This window comes from Pantherophis guttatus, chromosome 5, assembly GCF_059756535.1.
Source record: "Pantherophis guttatus breed Tessera chromosome 5, ASM5975653v1, whole genome shotgun sequence".
Classification (NCBI taxonomy): domain Eukaryota; kingdom Metazoa; phylum Chordata; class Lepidosauria; order Squamata; family Colubridae; genus Pantherophis; species Pantherophis guttatus.
In genome coordinates, this window is record NC_142067.1 from 125,964,350 (window position 1) to 125,981,209 (window position 16,860).

The window sequence follows — 16,860 nt, forward strand, 5'->3', positions numbered from 1 at the left end:
CCTGGGAACACTGCTGCACCCACTATTTTAAGTGCTTTAACAGCTGAGTTGTTTGCAGTGTCACGGTCTGTACTGTAAGTTGCCTTCACAATATTATCACCAAATGCACTCATAACATTTCAGATAAGTCTAGTAAAATGCTCTGGATATTTTTCAAATGGAAAAAAGAAAAAACAAACAAACAAACCAGAATGATTTCTCAGCGCTGAAAAATTCAAGGCAACCTATTTTCTAAGGCCGTGATGGCGAACCTATGGCACGCGTGCCGCAGATGGCACGCGTAGCCATATCAGTAGGCACGCCAGCTCAGCTCCGAGAGCCTCCGAGGGAGTGGGGAAGGCTGTTTTCGCCCTCCCCAGATGCATAGAGAGGATCTGGAGCCAGGTGAGAAAGAAAAATAGGCCTACCAGGCCATCGCATGCCAGGAGCGGGGGGGAGAGGAGGGGTTGCATGCGCATGTGCAGGGCGGGGCACATAGAATTATGTGTGTGGGCACACGCACGTGTGAACCGTCCCCCCCCCACTCCTGGCAAGCACTGGCAAAAAGGTTAGCCATCACTGTTCTAAGGCACCCATAACTCACAGAAAATTTTCCCTTCCGATCTGGAAGGTTTTGTGTGTGAACATCCTGATTATGATTTGTAAACTAGAATTTATAGTCCCGCAGAATATACACTAGCCATCCAGTCATGGCCTAACCCACAAGCCACAGTTGGCTACAGAATAGCAGCATTTGCATGACATGTTGATTTAGTTTTATTTATTAAATGCATTTGCTGCCCATCTCACTGTCAGACAACCCTTCGTAATGTCTCTTGATTAAAATTCTACTTTTACACCTGCAAGTGGTTGGTTCTCCACTTATGACCACAATGGAGCCCAAAAATTCTGTGGCTAAGCGAGATGTTGGTTAAGGGAGTTTTGCCGGATTTTACGACTTCCTTGCCACCGTGAAGTGAATCAGCGCAGGGAGGCTCAGTCAATCTCATGGGACACATGTTGTACATGGACAATAAAGGTTTGAAATTTGAAGTTGTTAAGTTAGTAACATCAAAGTTACCGTAAGTGAATCTGGCTGCCCTGTCGACTTTGTTTGTCGTAAAAAGGGATCGTGTGAACACTGCCAAATATGGACCGGTTGGCAAATGTCCTAATTTTGAACCCGTGACCATGGGGACACCGCAACAGTCATTAAGTGTGGGGAAAAAAGTGGTCATTAAGTCACTTTTTTCAGAACTGTTGTAACTTCAAATGGTCATTTGACCCTCGGTGGCGCAGTGGTTAGTGTGCAGTACTGCTACTGCTGCTGACTGCCGGCTGCCTGCAATTTGGCAGGCTCAAGGTTGACTCAGCCTTCCATCCTTCCGACGTGGGTAAAATGAGAACTAAGATTGTTGGGGGCAATAAGAGCCTTGGTGGCACAGTGGACTAAAGTGCTGCTGTTAAAGTAGCACTTAGCTGCCAGCTGCCTGCAATTACTGCGAGTTCAATTCTCACCAGGCTCAAGGTTGACTCAGCCTTCCATCCTTTCGAGGTAGGTAAAATGAGGACCCGGATTGTGGGGGCAATAAACTGACTTTGTATAAAACTTTGTATAAAAAAGAACACCACTTGGGGGTGGGGGCGAAAGCCCTACTAAGCAGGTATATACAAAAGTATGAAGGCTTAAGGCATTGTAAGCTGCCCTGAGTCTCCGGAGAAGGGCGGCATATATAAATCGAATAAATAAATAAATAAATAAATAAATAAATAAATAAATAAATAAATAAATAATAGGATGACTCTGTATAAACTGCTTAGGGAAGGCTGTAAAGCACTGTAAAGCGGTATATAAGTCTAAGTGCTAATGCTATTGCTAAACAAATGGTCATAAATCAAGGACTACCTGTATGTCAGAAGCTACCAATAGCACCCGCATCACGATTAAAGGTGTATGCGTGTGTTTGAGATTTAAAAAAAAAAAATAACACTGCACAAACAAGCTCTGTCTTCTTTCCATGTGTGTGTGATGTGATTTTTGCACGCCTGCAGAGTTTGTGTCCTGAGGCTGCAAAGCCACATTAACCATCTGATGATTATCTGTTTGCTCATCTTCCTATCCTGCAGGTGCCTCCGTAAACTCCTTTAACCTGTAAGCTAATTATTGCGGCCACCAAACATGCCAGGCTACAATGTTGTGTACTCTGATGTTGTAGCGTGTCACCTGAATCCATCCAACAGCTGAGCCTTGGGTTTACCCGTATTTGTGAGCCATTCTCATCTGTCCTCTGAAGGGATTTGGTCCACAAACAAACCCCACAAAAAAGTGGGGACGCAGTGGCTCAGTGGCTAAGACGCTGAGCTTGTCGATCGAAAGGTCGGCAGTTCAGCGGCTCGAATCCCTAGTGCCGCGTAATGGGGTGAGCTCCCGTTACTTGTCCCAGCTTCTGCCAACCTAGCAGTTCGAAAGCACGTAAAAAATGCAAGTAGAAAAATAGGGACCACCTTTCGTGGGAAGGTAACAGCATTCCGTGCGCCTTTGGTGTTTAGTCATGCCGGCCACATGACCACGGAGACATCTTCGGACAACGCTGGCTCTTCGGCTTTGAAAAGGAGATGAGCACCGCCCCCTAGATTCGGGAACGACTATCACATATGTGCGAGGGGAACCTTTACCTTTACCTTAATCTCTACCAAATGCAGATTAGCCAAGTGGCAACCCAGTGCCCCGAGAATGCACCTTCTTCTAATTAAAAACAAAATATTAGAGCCGAATGGGAGAAAAATAAACTGATAAATTATAAATAGGCTAATGTGACTGTAATCGAAGGACACCTGGAAACATCCCATCCTGTTAAGAACCTAAGACGAAGAACCCAAAGGTGAGGTTTTTTTCTGGAAACAACTGGACTTTCTTGGTTGTTGTTTTTTTTCTTTTGAAGACGTTTCGCTTCTCTTCCAAGAAGCTTCTTCAGCTCTGACGGAAGAATGGGAAATGAATCCTGTCCGCTATTCTGTCAGAGCTGAAGAAGCTTCTTGGATGAGAAGTGAAACATCTTCAAAAGAAAAGAAAAAAAACAAGGAAGTCCAGTTGCCTCCTGAAAAAGCACCTTTGGGACAGTCATGACCTGGATGACTGAGAATCTCTACAGACTTTTAGCTATACAATTTGGGATGGACACCTTTGGTGTGGGAGTAGGAGTGGATTTCCAGAGAAAAAATTGCAGACTACAGGAACCATTTGCACTACTCAGGTGACCCTGAGGACACAGATTTAACAGATTAGCAGAGTTGGACTTGCAGGTCATCCAGTCCAACCCCCTGCCCAAGCAGGAGACCCTACATCTGCCTCTACCTAGGATCGAACTCACAACCTCCTGATTGTGAGGCAAGAGCTCCACCTCTAGGCCACTACACTAGGAACACTACTCAGGTGACCCTGCGGACACAGATAAACCTCCAAGTGATTCAACGACCCTCTAAAAGGATGCAAATGACCAGCTGTCTGCAAGGAGTATAAATCCTTCCACTCCCCACCATCCTGTCAGAGCTGAAAAAGCTTCTTGGATGAGAAGCAAAATGTCTTCAAAGGAAAAAACAAGGAACTCCAGTTGCCTCCAGAAGAAGCATCTTTGGGTCAACCGTGACCTGGATGACTGAGAATCTCTACAGACGTTTAGCTATACAATTTGGAATTCATTGCAATTCCTGCAAGGGATATAAATTCCTTCCATTCCCCCACCATCCTGTCAGAGCTGAAGAAGCTTCTCGGATGAGAAGCGAAATGTCTTCAAAGGAAAAAACAAGAAAGTCCAGTTGCCTCCTGAAAAAAGAACCTTTTTGGGAGAACACTTCTGATGTATTTCAACTGACTTTGGACACTTCCTACTTCAGGACTTGAAAGAGTTGCTTAGCATTCAAAACGTTTCACACAACTCTACTTGTTTCCTCTCTTATTTGCACAATTCTGCAAATAGACTTACACTGAAAATGAATATACGGCCAAAGGAAGCTCAGTAGCTCCAATGGTGGCATTCAGCCGGTTATAGCGAACTGGTAGTGGCAGCTGCGGGAGGCTTTGCCCACCTGCCCAGAATTTAAATCCTTCCATTCCCCACCGTCCTGTCAGAGCTGAAGAAGCTTCTCAGATGAGAAGCGAAATGTCTTCAAAAGAAAAAAACAACAACAGAGTTCAGTTGACTCCCGAAGAAGCACTTTTGGGACAACCATGACCTGGATGACTGAGAATTTCTATAGACTCATAAGATGAAGAAACACACCCATTCCTAAGGAGAGAAATATCACGTCCAAATCACAGGAAATCATGGTGGCTTTCTCTTCATCTTTGGTGAAAACCTGTTTGAGAGTTGTAATCCTGTGCGCACATCACACTTTCCAAAGGATTCCGAGAACTCTCAGACCAAGGATGAAATGCTCCCGGTTCGGACCGGATCGCCCGATCCGGTAGCGATGGCGGTGGGTGATTCGGAGAACCAGTAGCAAAAATCCCTGTCCCCCCCCCCTCGTGCCCAGCTGAGCCACACGATCATCAGAGGCTTTTTTTTTCTTTTAAAAACATTTTTTTCTACAACCTCTTCAGCCGAAAAAATGCTTTTAAAAGTAAAAAAAAAAAAGCCTCTGATGATCGCGCGGCAGCTCAGTTGGGATCATCAAAGGCTTTTAAAAGAAAAAAAACCTTTTTTTTCTTTTAAATGCCTCTGACGATCCAAGCTGAGTTGCCTGATCGTCAGAGGCATTTAAAAGAAAAAAAAAGCCTCTGCCGATCAGGCAACTCAGCTGGGATTGTCAGAGCCTTTTGAAAGCATTTTTTTTACAACCTCTTTGCTGAAGAGGTTGTAGAAAAAATGGTTTTAAAAGTAAAAGAAGAAAAAAGTTGGCCATGCCCACCCAGTCACATTCCCCCCCCCCAAGCCACGCCCACAGAACCGGTAGTAACAAATTTCAGATTTCACCACTGCCTCAGACAGTTTCTGAGACACGCTACAAGGATGATCAGGAAGACTCAAACCGTCCTGCCGCGAGAGAATGAAGGAAGTGCACAAGGTTTAGGTTGGAAGAAAGACGGTCCTTGACTTACAACATTTCACTTACTGACAAAAGTTACAACGGCACTGAAATAAGCGACTTACGTCTGTTTTTTTTCACAGTTACAACCTTTGCAGCATCCCCACGATCACGTGATCAAAATTCAGAGGCTTGGCAACTTACTCATACTTATGCTACTACCTTAGTACTCTTTCATGAATCAATATTGTGTCACGGTGGCACAGTACTGTAGGCTACTTCTGCTGCCTGCCGGCTGCCTGCAATTCGGCAGTTCAAATCTCACCAGGCTCAAGGTTGACTCAGCTTTCCGTCCTTTCCGAAGTGGGTCAAATGAGCTACTGATTCATTTCTACAGAGGAATGATTGAGTCTGTCATCTGCACCTCTATAACTGTGTGGTTTGGTTCTGCAACCCAACAAGACAGACACAGACTTCAGAGGAGAATTAGAACTGCAGAAAAAACAATGGCTACCAACCTGCCTTCCATTGAGGACCTGTCTACTGCACGAGTCAAAAAGAGGGCTGGGAAAACATCTACAGACCCCTCACATCCTGGACATAAATTGTTTCAACTTCTACCCTCAAAACGACACTATAGAGCACTGCACACCAGAACAACTAGACACAAGGACAGTTTTTTCCCGAACGCCAACGCTATGCTAAACAAATAATTCCCTCAACACTGTCAAACTATTCACTAAGTCTGCATTACTATTAATCTTCTCATCCTTCCTAGTACCTATTTCTTCCCACTTATGGCTATAATCATGTTGCTTGTATCTTTACAATTTATATTGTTTTATTTGTTTCCTAGTATGATTTGATTGCTTATTAGTATCCTATGACTATCACTAAGTGTTGTATCTTATGATCCTTGATGAATATATTTTATTTTTTTCTTTATGTATACTGAGAGTATATGCACCAAAGAAATTCCTTGTGTGCCCAATCACACTTGGCCAATAAAAGAATTCTATTCTATTCTATTCTATTCTATTCTATTCTATTCTATTCTATTCTATTCTATTCTATTCTATTCTATTCTACTCTACTCTACTCTACTCTACTCTACTCTACTCTACTCTACTCTACTCTACTCTACTCTACTCTACTCTACTCTACTCTACTCTACTCTATTCAGACCCAAATTGTTGGGGGTAATAGACTGACTCTGTAAACCGCTTACAGAGGGCTGTAAAGCATTGTGAAGTGTATATAAATCTAACGGCTATTACTATTGCCTGTACATTTAATAAACATTAAATCTGGTTTACATAACCACGAGTACATTAATTACATTTATTTTACTGTTACTATCTTGAAATGAATTACTATTGGGCCACAACTTTTGGAAACAAACAGGTTTGGGAAATAGGGGAGGAAATACACAGTTTAAGTTGAATTGTGCATGTTTAGGAGGGATGTTCTGTTATTTTCCACAGATTTGTAATTATTCTCTGGAATTTCATGCATGAGTCTCTCCGGGTAATACAGATAGTCCTCGACGTAGGACCATAATTAAGCCCAAAATTTCTGTTGCCAAGTGAGCCGTTTGTTAAGTGAGCTTCGCCCCATTTTTACAACTTTTCTTAGCACCGTTGTTAAGTGAATCACTGCACTTGTTAAGCTAGTTGCACGGTTGCTAAGCGAATCGGACTTCCCCTTTGTCACAAAAGGTCACAAAAGGGGATCACGTGACCCCGGGACACTGCAACCGTCATAAATATGAATCAGTGGCCAAGTGTCCAGATTTTGACCACGGGGATACTGTAAGAGTTGTGTGGAAAAACGGTCGCAGGTCACTTTTTTCAGCGCCGTGGTCACTTTGAATGACCACTAAATGAATCATAGTAAGTTGAGGTCTACCTGTACTTGAGGTTAAGAACTTTGGCATGAAAAACCGTGCAAGAGAAATGTTCTCAGCAGAATTTCCCACCTCAAAACCAAGAACTGTGGAAGAAAAGTTGCATTTAAAAAAAAAAAAATCCTTCGTGATTAAAATACTAAAATAAAATGGTAATTGTCACTGAAAGTGAAGGCCATCTACCAATGTGGCTTGAACAGCAAGTTTAGGAAGATGTCTTCCACCATTCGTTCCAATAATAATAATAATAATAATAATAATAATAATAATAATAATAAGAAGAAGAAGAAGAAGAAGAAGAAGAAGAAGAAGAAGAAGAAGAAGAAGAAGAAGAAGAAGAAGAAGAAGAAGAAGAAGAAGAAGAAGAAGAAGAAGAAGAAGAAGAAGAAGAAGAAGAAGAAGAAGAAGAAGAAGAAGAAGCCTTGGTGGCGCAGCAGACTATAATAATAAGAGCCTTGGTGGTGCAGCAGACTAAAGTGCTATTAAAGTAATACCAGCTGCCTGCAATTACTGCAAGTTCAAATCTCACCAGGCTCCAGGTTGACTCAGCCTTCCATCCTTCCGAGGTAGGTAAAATGAGGACCTGGATTGTGGCAGCAATAAAGCTGACTTTGTATAAAAAAGAACACCGCTTTGGGGGGGGGTGAAAGCCCTACTAAGCAAGTATATACAAAAGTATGAAGGCTATTGCTTAACGCATTGTAAGCCGCCCTGAGTCTCCGGAGAAGGGCGGCATATAAATCGAACCAAATAAATAAATAAATAAATAACCCACCAACAAAATAAAACTAGAATTCAAGCATTCTACTCTGTTTAGTGAATTCTCTTCCTCTTTAATCAGCTTTGTCACTACAAGGTTACAATTTTCTTTTTTAAATATCTCACAGATGTGATTAGATAATACATTCATTTCTCATCCATGGCTATCATCTTGAAGAACTTAACAAAAACTACATTGTGCTTTTTTCAAGAAAGAAACTTCTCTTTCGATTTATATAAATTTCTGAACAAAAAACAAAAATAGAAGTTAGAATACAGTATACACTGTTTCAAAAGAAAAGTTTATCAACTGGGACTTTATACTACATGGAAACTCTTTAGTAACTCAATATTGCCCATACATTGTTTGTTGGATTACAATCCTTTAGCAAAATAAAATTCAGTATCTATCAGTAATTATTACATCTGATCAAAGGTTGTTTTTTTTCCCCGCTGGGAAGTTTGCAGAGAACGTAGCTTTGACATTCCGACTTCTTCATTTTACCCCTTTAACAAAGACATGATTTAAACAAGTGACACAGGGGAGCGAAGAAAAAAAAAAGTATCCATTTTAAATGCATGAGCTATAAATCAAATTACCTTCAGCTCTGTCCTAGCTTAATGTTCTTCCTCCAACTGTCACTTTTTCTTAAAATCAATTTCAGACGTGGAGTATTGCTCCGTTCTTCTAATTGATAGCAACACCCAGTCATGATAAGCATAACATGAAATAGTTTCCATAATGAAACTCAATAGAGGGTTGAAATAGGACAGTGATTAAAAAGCACAATTCCTTTGGCTTCCGTGATGGAAATTTCTGCTCCTGAACTCTGCATATAAATCCTCCTGTTCCAAAAAAGATGGCCAAGATATTTTTATTTCCTCTGAGCCAAAGACAAAAAGGTATCTCCTGAATTTCTGTACCGAAGCCAGTAATGTCTACTTAAAAGGCAACAATGGGATGGAGTTCAGTCTCCAGGGCTGATGGCAAAGCCATCAGAGATGCCTTCTAAGAAAAGGAAACAGTGAAGATAGTCAGGTACACCTTGGTTTTTTTACAATGATGGGCTAGCAAAACACCTACAGTTGCGACCAAAATTGTGGAAACCTTTTGGAGAAAGTGTATTTTTGAGGTCTGATGGCTAATAACATCACTTTTTGAGAGGAGTTTCAAGATAATCCTATTCCACTGCTGGAACAGCCTGGGAATAGCCCAAACCTTAACCCAATTGAAAATCTATCGAGCCGACTTAAGAAACTTGTTAGTCAGAAGCGACCAAGCAATAAAACCCAGTTAATAGAAGTAATCATTCAATCTTGGTTTCACATTAGAACAGCTGCAGAACTCAAAGACTTGGTTCATTCCATGGGAAGACAATGTAAGGCCGTCATTCATGCTAAAGGTTACCCAACTAAGTATTAACTCACATGGTGATCATTTTTGTATATCTCATTTCTTCTATGGTGATCATTTTTGTACATTTCATTTTTTCTACGTGTTTCCCTTTTCTTCTTTATACTGCCACTGCTATTCTAATAGCAAATCCTTCCTAAAAGTGATTGCACTACATTCTGGATTAAATTATCTTTCCATTGATATATAATTTTATGGTACGACTCCCCAAAAATAAATGGAGCATTATTCGCTAGTTTTAGAAAATATACTTTTCCCAAAAGGTTTCCACAAGTTTGGCCGCTACTGTATAAGAGTGAAAGTCAAACTGGGTTGAGATCAGCAATCCAAAAATGTTGCAAGACTGGAAGAAATTAAAAAGGAAATAGATCACTTTCACTGAAGGAGGACATTCTAGGGGAAGTTTGCCTTCATAGGAACATAGTCATCTAGTGCTACAGGTAACTGCTTCTCATAGGACTGAACTTATTGCCTCTTTGACCCTGTGATTCTCCAAGCTCAAAATGCATGAGATCAAGGCAATGGCCTATAAACCTTGAGGGATCCTACTGGACAAGCCCTGTTGCCTGTTAGTTACACAGGAATAAGGCAGAAGGGACTGGAAGGCTGCAGAAGAGATGCTTCCAATCCAAACTCAACCCCCAGGCATGTTTACTCAAAAATAACTCTCTTTGCTGTTGCCAAAAAGAACTTTGCTCCCTAGCAAGCATGGAAAATCAAACCAGGAAGGAAAATAGTAATCACAAGGGTTTAAAAAAGAGAGAGAATGAGACTCTTGTAATGTGCCAGGAGTTCTGCTCATCAACTGTGTTAGGAACAAGACAACCACTTTCCTCCCATTTAAGTTTGGAACAGGGAAAAAAAAAAATCAGCCCGTTGTCACTTTTGATACACTCCCCTGTGGTTCTGTAGAGAATATTAAAAGAGCGACGGACAAAATGAGTGATATGGCCAATGCATTCAACGGCCATTCGCTTAGAGCTCTCCCTGCATAGTATTTTGATAGAAACATCAGCCTGTTTGCTTGTCTGCTCCATACAAAGAAAGACAAATTACACACACATAGATCAGGAGAGTTACACAGTGTGCACTACAGTCTACGTTGCAGGACATGGATCCAGTCTAGGAACGGTTAAGGATTCTCAACAGGGGATCCCTTCAGATTTCAGGGAGCATATTTTTAACAGGTTTCCCTGAACGCAGTTCAAAGTAGCCATTCAAACTCATTTAAAATCTGCTCTATTTCATTGTTCCTTTTTCTCCTTCTTCTTCTTGCATGTTGGGAAGCTGCCTTCTAAAACCCATTTCTTTCCTGTAAAATCGGAAGCACTAGCTTCCATTCCAAATACATAAGGCCTTCTGTGTTTGGGTTTGTGTGTGATATCCCATTCCCCCCTCTTTTTTTTTAAACCAAGTGAATTATACTTTGCACCCCCTTCTCCCTGTTAGGAAATAAATAAATAATGCATTTCTCTGCCTGCAACATTTCTCCTTGCTCTACAGAATAAATCTGTAAAGCTGGGTCTATTTTCATTTCTCTTCCATTTTAGTCCAAATGCTAGGTGTGGGCTTCTCTCTTTCTCCCTCCCTCTCTCTCCCTCTCTCTCTCTCTCTCTCCCTCCCTCCCTCCCTCTCTCTCTCTCTCTCTCTCTCTCTCTCCCCCTCTCTCCCTCTCTCCCTCCCTCTCTCTCTCTCTCCCTCTCTCCCTCCCTCCCTCTCTCTCTCTCTCTCTCTCTCTCTCGGATTTTCCAATGCTTGGCTGGACTAAATCATGGCATGGCACAGTCTTCCAGCATCGGTTGCAAGTCAAGCATGGAATTTTTCAGCATGATTGCAGAATAAGCAAACAAACCATTTAAGCGGTAGTTTAGACTATTTTTTTGTATTTTTTTTTTGTTTGGTTTTTTTTTGCCTCACTGGATTACTGTTCCACTGGAAGACTGGAGAATTTGATCACTGGCAGCTGCAAGGTGAGCGAGAGGCTCCATTGAAAAGCACTGCATCTAAGATAACAGCAGCTGACATTAAAATTGTTTTTGAAGGGTTTTGAAGCTTGTGCTTAAGCTATTTACTCAAGCAAGTCACACTTGCTCAAGTTGCTGTTTGCAAACGGGTGACAACCGTCTAGGCATGTGTAAATCTAACTGCCCAGTCTCAATATCATTTTGCTAATAGGCGCAGAGGCTTTTAAGCCTTTTCTGCAGAAATCCAGGGTTTTAATTCGGGATGGAGCCTGCTTTTTACACCATACCAAGTAAACCGAACACAGCTTTTTGATGGGTGAGGGACATGGGCTTGGACTGCCCCCGTGATAAAAAAACAGAGATCGGTTTGTCCCAGGAGATATCTATTTTATGTTCAGCCAAGGGGAAAATAAATCAACAACTTATGATCTGAGGGATGTGATTGAACTGGATGGAAATATCAAAATATACAGATTGGTTCAGCATAAGGTGCACAAAAGAAGCACTTTCAAATATTATAAACCATGTTTGTACCCTAACTTACTGTCCCCCACCTCCACTTTGGAACAAATCATGGTCTTTCTACTTTCTACTAGACACAAGATAGACAAACCTGATCCACGTTCAAACCCCAAAGGCAAGACTGGGATCGACTAGATCCTACAGACTAGATCTTACAGACCCTCCCTGCCCCAGTTTTGTGAGGTGCTTCAATGCTAAGCTGCCTGCCCTTCTGTTTTCTAGCAAACATTTTTTGACCTTGCTACAAAGAAGGACTACAAAGAGGATTGTGGCCTAATCCTAGTTTAGGACCTCAGAACCGAGTCATCTCTGTCCCTAAACACCTATCCGGTGGCTTTTCTCAGCAGGTGTCACTGCAGATAGAAAACGCAATGTGAGGAGAAGAAGAAGAAGTTGTTCCAGGTTATCTCTCAAAGTCTCCTACCTGAATTATGGACATCCGGCTTGGGGGAACCTCGCTGACGTTAGTCCCTTGTCCTGTGAAGCTGGTGTGGCATCCCACGTGGCCTTGGGGCACGCTCAGGTTGTTGGAAGCCGGTTTCAGGAACATCACCTCCGACCTGGGCGAGCTAAGGGGCAGGCGAGTCTGGTAGTCAAAATAGATGGGCGAGGTGGCCAAGGATGGGCTGCTGACCACGTTCATGACGTTGAGGGGCCCTCGGCTGTCCTCCCCTTCGCTGGGCACCAGCATAATGTCGTTCTTGCTAATCTTCTTCTTCTTGCCCTTGCCCCCTCCGCTGCCCCCTCCCCCGCCCCCACCCCCGCCCCCTCCACCCAACTGAGGGTGGCTGTACTCAGCTATACGACAGTTGTATGTACGGATGTCCTTGTTCTCGCGTTTACACTTCACGGCAATGGTGATCATGGCAGCCAGGAGGATGATGGAAACCGTGCTCAGGGTCACAATCAAGGGCAGCGAGAGGTCCCAGTGAGGCCGGCGGTGCTGCTCCCCATTGACCTGGGGCTCTCCTGATTCAGGCAGAGGTCCAGCCAAGGCCCGGACAATCAGCTTGGCTACTGCAGAAAGGCTGGGCTTTCCATGGTCACTGACCTTCACCACAAGTTCAGCCACAGGACTCAACTCTTCCCAGTAAGGGTGAAGGGTGCGGATCTCTCCACTCATAGGGTCCATCTCGAAGAGGTGCTCCTCATTGCCTTCCACAATCTCATAGGTCAGGCGTCCGCTTTCCCCGAAATCATTATCCATGGCCCGGACGGTGCCTACGGGGTAGCCCACTCCGGCATTGCGGGGGACCTGGAGTTCAGCAGTGTCATTGATCAGGGCCGGCAAGACAATCAGAGGGGCGTTGTCGTTGACATCCAAAACAGTGACCCGGACAGTGGCGTTGCTCTCCCGGTGGGGAGAGCCCGAGTCTTTGGCCAACACGTGGAACTCAAAATGTTTGGTCTGCTCGTAATTGAAGCTGCGCAAAGCGTAGATGGCCCCGTTGGTTGGGTTGACAGAGACATAGGTGTAAATAGAGACGTCCCCCACGTGTCCCGGCAGAATGGAGTAGGAGACGGTGCCATTTTGGCCCAGATCGGGGTCCTTGGCCAACACGGATCCCAGGTACTCTCCCGGGATGTTGTTCTCAGGCACTTGCAACACATAAAGGCTCTTGCTAAAACGTGGCGGGTTATCGTTCTCGTCTAAGATCCTGACCGAGAAAGACTTGGTTGAGTTGAGAGGTGGGTTGCCCCCATCCCGAGCCAAGATGGTGACATTGTACTCGTCCTGCACTTCCCTGTCCAGGGGCCTGTCGGTGACCACTGTGTACAGGTTGTCATAGTTCTCCTCTAAAGTAAAGGGCACTGCCCCATCTCCCCCACTGCCATCGCTGCCTTGCACCCGGCACTGCAGCTGCCCGTTCTTGCCGGAGTCTCGGTCTGTGACCCTGACCAGGGCAATGACGGTCCCTGGCGGGGCAGCTTCGCTCAGTGCCCCCTGGCGCACCGAGACAAAGCCAATGGTGGGAGCATTGTCATTACGGTCCAGTAAATGCACTGTGACCTTGCAATGGGCAGGGATGGGGTTGGGACCCAAGTCACGGGCCTGGACATCGATCTCCACCAAGTTGCCTTCCTCGTAGTCCAAGTTGCCTTTGACCCGGATCAATCCCGTCTGGGGATCGATGCTGAACAGCTCCCGCACCCTGTCAGGCGTATAACCGCTGAAGGAATAGAGCACCTGGCCGTTGGTGCCTTCATCAGCATCGGTGGCGTTGAGGTCCAGGAGAACCGTGCCCAGAGGGACGTTTTCGGGCAGTTCCACCACATAGGAAGCCGCCTCGAAGACCGGACTGTTGTCGTTGGAATCGATCAAGCGTACGTTGAGCTGGACGGTGCCTGAGCGAGGGGGCTCCCCGCCGTCCAGGGCAGTCAGCACCAAGGTGTGATGGCTCTGCTCCTCGCGATCCAAAGGCTTCTGGACCACCAGCTCGGGGAATTTGGTGCCGTCGCCTCGGGCTTTGACGTCCAGGGCGAAGAGGCCGTAATCGTCGCGGGTGAGCAGGTAAGTGCGCAAGCCGTTCTCGCCCGCGTCGGGATCGTGCGCGCTAGCCAGCGGGAAGCGGGTCCCCGGCGCGGCGTTCTCGGAGATGTCCAGATCGACTTGGTCGGAAGGGAAAGCCGGCGCGTTGTCGTTGAGATCCTGGATCTCTACTTTGATCATGCAGATCTCCTGGTCGTTGGCGAAGACCTCGAGGGAAAGCTGGCACTTGGAGCTCCGGCGGCAGAGAGCCTCCCGGTCCAGGCGCTGCTTGGTGTAAAGCAAGCCGCTCTCCCCGTCCACGTCGAGCAAGTGGGGAGCCGAGTTCTCCAGCACGCGGAAAGTGGCCTTCGAGCCGCGGGGGCGCTCCAGCGAGGGCGATCCGCCGCTCGACCCGGACTGCAGCCGGGCATCGCGGCCGATGTTACCGATCACCGTGCCGGCGCCTTGCTCCTCCGGCACCGAATAGTTCAGGTTCCTTAAAGCCAGGGCTGGAGCCCAGCAGAGGAAAAAGCACCAAGCGGAGAGGGACATCCCAGCGGACGGCGCGGACGAGGCTGCCTCTCGGCCAACGCCGCCGCCGCCGCCGCCGCGTTGGCGCCTCTCCTTTCCAGCCGATCGTCGCGCCCCTCCGCTGAGTCCTCCTCCTCCTCCTTCTCCTCCTCCTCCTCCTCCTCCTCTCGCTCTCCCCCTTCAAGTTCCCGAACCTGTTGCTCGGCACGATCGACTCGGCACCACCATGGACGAAGCTGGCAAAGGGCGGTCGAGACTGTAACCAGCGGCCAGGGAAAGGGGTCTTTTTTTTCCCCCTGTTTCTCGTCTCCTCCTCCTCCTCCTCCTCCTCTTCCTCCTCCTCCGTGCTGCAGTTTCCCCTTGCTCCGTCCAACTTCAGCCAGGCGGAGGGATGAGCAAAACGCTTTAAACCCTTTCCCCTTCTGGAGGCGACCGAAAGGAGCGAAAGATGAGCCGCGTTTTCACAAATGCAGTAGCTGTTCCTTCCAGGAAAAATAATAATAATAATAATAATAAAATTCAAACCCTTTGCACGATGCCAAAGATCCTCACGAGAAGCTTCAAAAGAAAAAAAAAAAAGAGAGAGAGAAAAAAACCCAAAAGAGGGAGGGGAGCAGAAGACGGGAGTTTTTCTGCCTGGAAATTGCGGGTGGGGGGTGGTCTTTTTAAAAAACAACAACCAAAAACAGCGGCTCCTGGATCCCCAAAACGACTTGGAAACGGGCGCCAAGGGGAATCGTAGAAAGGAAGGATCCGGAGAGGGTGGAAGTCGTAGAACCGCTGGGCCAAATCTTGCCGCTTTTAGATCTCAGGGATGGGAAAAGGGACACCGCCGTTTTTTCCGGCTCCGCAGCGTCTCGGGTGTTGAGTGGTGTGTTTTTTCACCGCGGCCGTTTGCTGCCTTTGGAGATCTAATCGCGCCCGTTTGGCTGCTGCGGTCAGCCGCAGCATCGCCGCTTTTCTCCCCCCCAGTTCCTTCTCGCCCTGCTCCTCTCGCCGGTTCCCTTCGCTCGCCGGCGCGCTTCGCCTCCTCCGCCGGTTCCGAGGCTCCGCAGAAAGAACCGGAAAGGGCCGGTTTCCCCAAAAGCAAAAAAATAATATTATTATTATATATATCTATCTATCTATATATATGTATAAGGTCCAAGTCCCTCCGGATTTGTACTTCCAAAAAAGCCCGCTTTTCTTTCCCAGGTAAAGAGAGAGAGAGAGAAAGAAAGAAAGAAAAAAGAAAAAAAGAAAAATACGCGAGAATCACATTTCTAGAGGTAAGGTTGGATGGATTGGATGGATGGATGGATGGAGCGAGGAAGCGCCTTCCGGAGATCCGAACCCCGCTCCGGCTTTGCAACGGATCGCTGGGCGGAAGGGCGGCGGGAGGAAAAGGAGGGGAGGACGATGGCGATTCAGAAAGGGAGCCCCGTCCGAAGCGGCTGGGGAGGTTCCACCAGCCGCCGCTTCCTCCAAGACCGGTTTTCCTGGTCCTGATGCTGATGCTGATGCTGCTGATGCTGATGCTGGCGCCGCCGTCGCCACCACATCGCTCGCTCGCCCGCCCGGCTCTTCTCCTCTCCTCTCCTCTCCTCTCTTCTCGTTCCTGCCGCCGCTGCTGTTGCTGTTTGCTGCCTCGGCGCGTGTCTGCGAGAGCTTTTGCGCTTTGCGCTCGCTGCGGTTGAATTTCAGTCCCGCTCGCCTCCCCGCGCCCTGCCTTTGCTAGTCAAGAGGAAATCAACAGGCAACTCATGGCTGAGCGCAGAGGTTTAAAAAAAAAAAAAAGAGGGAGAGAGAGAGAGAAGCGCAAGAGAGAGCCAGCCGAGGGTGGGGGCGACAGCGAGGCTACACACACAGAGGCACACAGACACACACACACACACACGCGTGCGCCCCGAGCCTCTCCAAAAAAAGAAAGGGAGAGGGGGGACGCGTCTTGACTCTCTTCGTTTCCTATGCTTCCCTTCGGCTTAAGCTAAGGCCACTCGGTTTGTCCTCTTCGGGGCGAAGGGGCTCGCTCTTCCACCCGGCTTCCCATCTACTCGGGGTATTTAAAAAAAAAAATCCGAAAAAAAGCAAGATGCAAATCCCACCCACCCATCCACCCTACACCGAAAAGCCCAGGAGGGAAGGAGCCCGCTGTATATAAAATGTAAAAGCTGCAAGGTGCTTTTTTCCCCTTTTTTCTCTTTCTCTCTCTCTCTGTGTGTCTCTCTGGCTCGCTTTTATTTTTTTATTTTTTTGAGGTACGTGCCGAGCTGGGGAGAGCCGAGTCTCGCTTTGCAAAGCAACCTTACGG

General features: G+C 46.3%; 1 protein-coding gene across 7 annotated transcripts in view; it reads right to left on the reverse strand.

Moving 5' to 3' along the window:
* PCDH17 (protocadherin 17) overlaps positions 1-16,600 on the reverse strand; it is a 224,136-nt gene extending 207,536 nt beyond the window's left edge. For 3 of the 7 annotated variants that reach the window (XR_009621132.2, XM_034416657.3, XM_087895561.1), the window contains exon 1: positions 11,994-16,598. Coding sequence is in view for 6 of the 7 variants with exons in the window: in XM_034416657.3 (XP_034272548.1) it covers positions 11,994-14,591 (2,598 nt within the window). In the remaining variant the exon portion in view is untranslated. Of the gene's footprint in view, positions 1-11,993 lie in introns of all 7 variants that reach the window. The other 4 variants (XM_087895562.1, XM_034416622.3, XM_034416630.3 and 1 more) reach the window with 4 other exon arrangements.
* Positions 16,601-16,860: the final 260 nt, after the last annotated feature.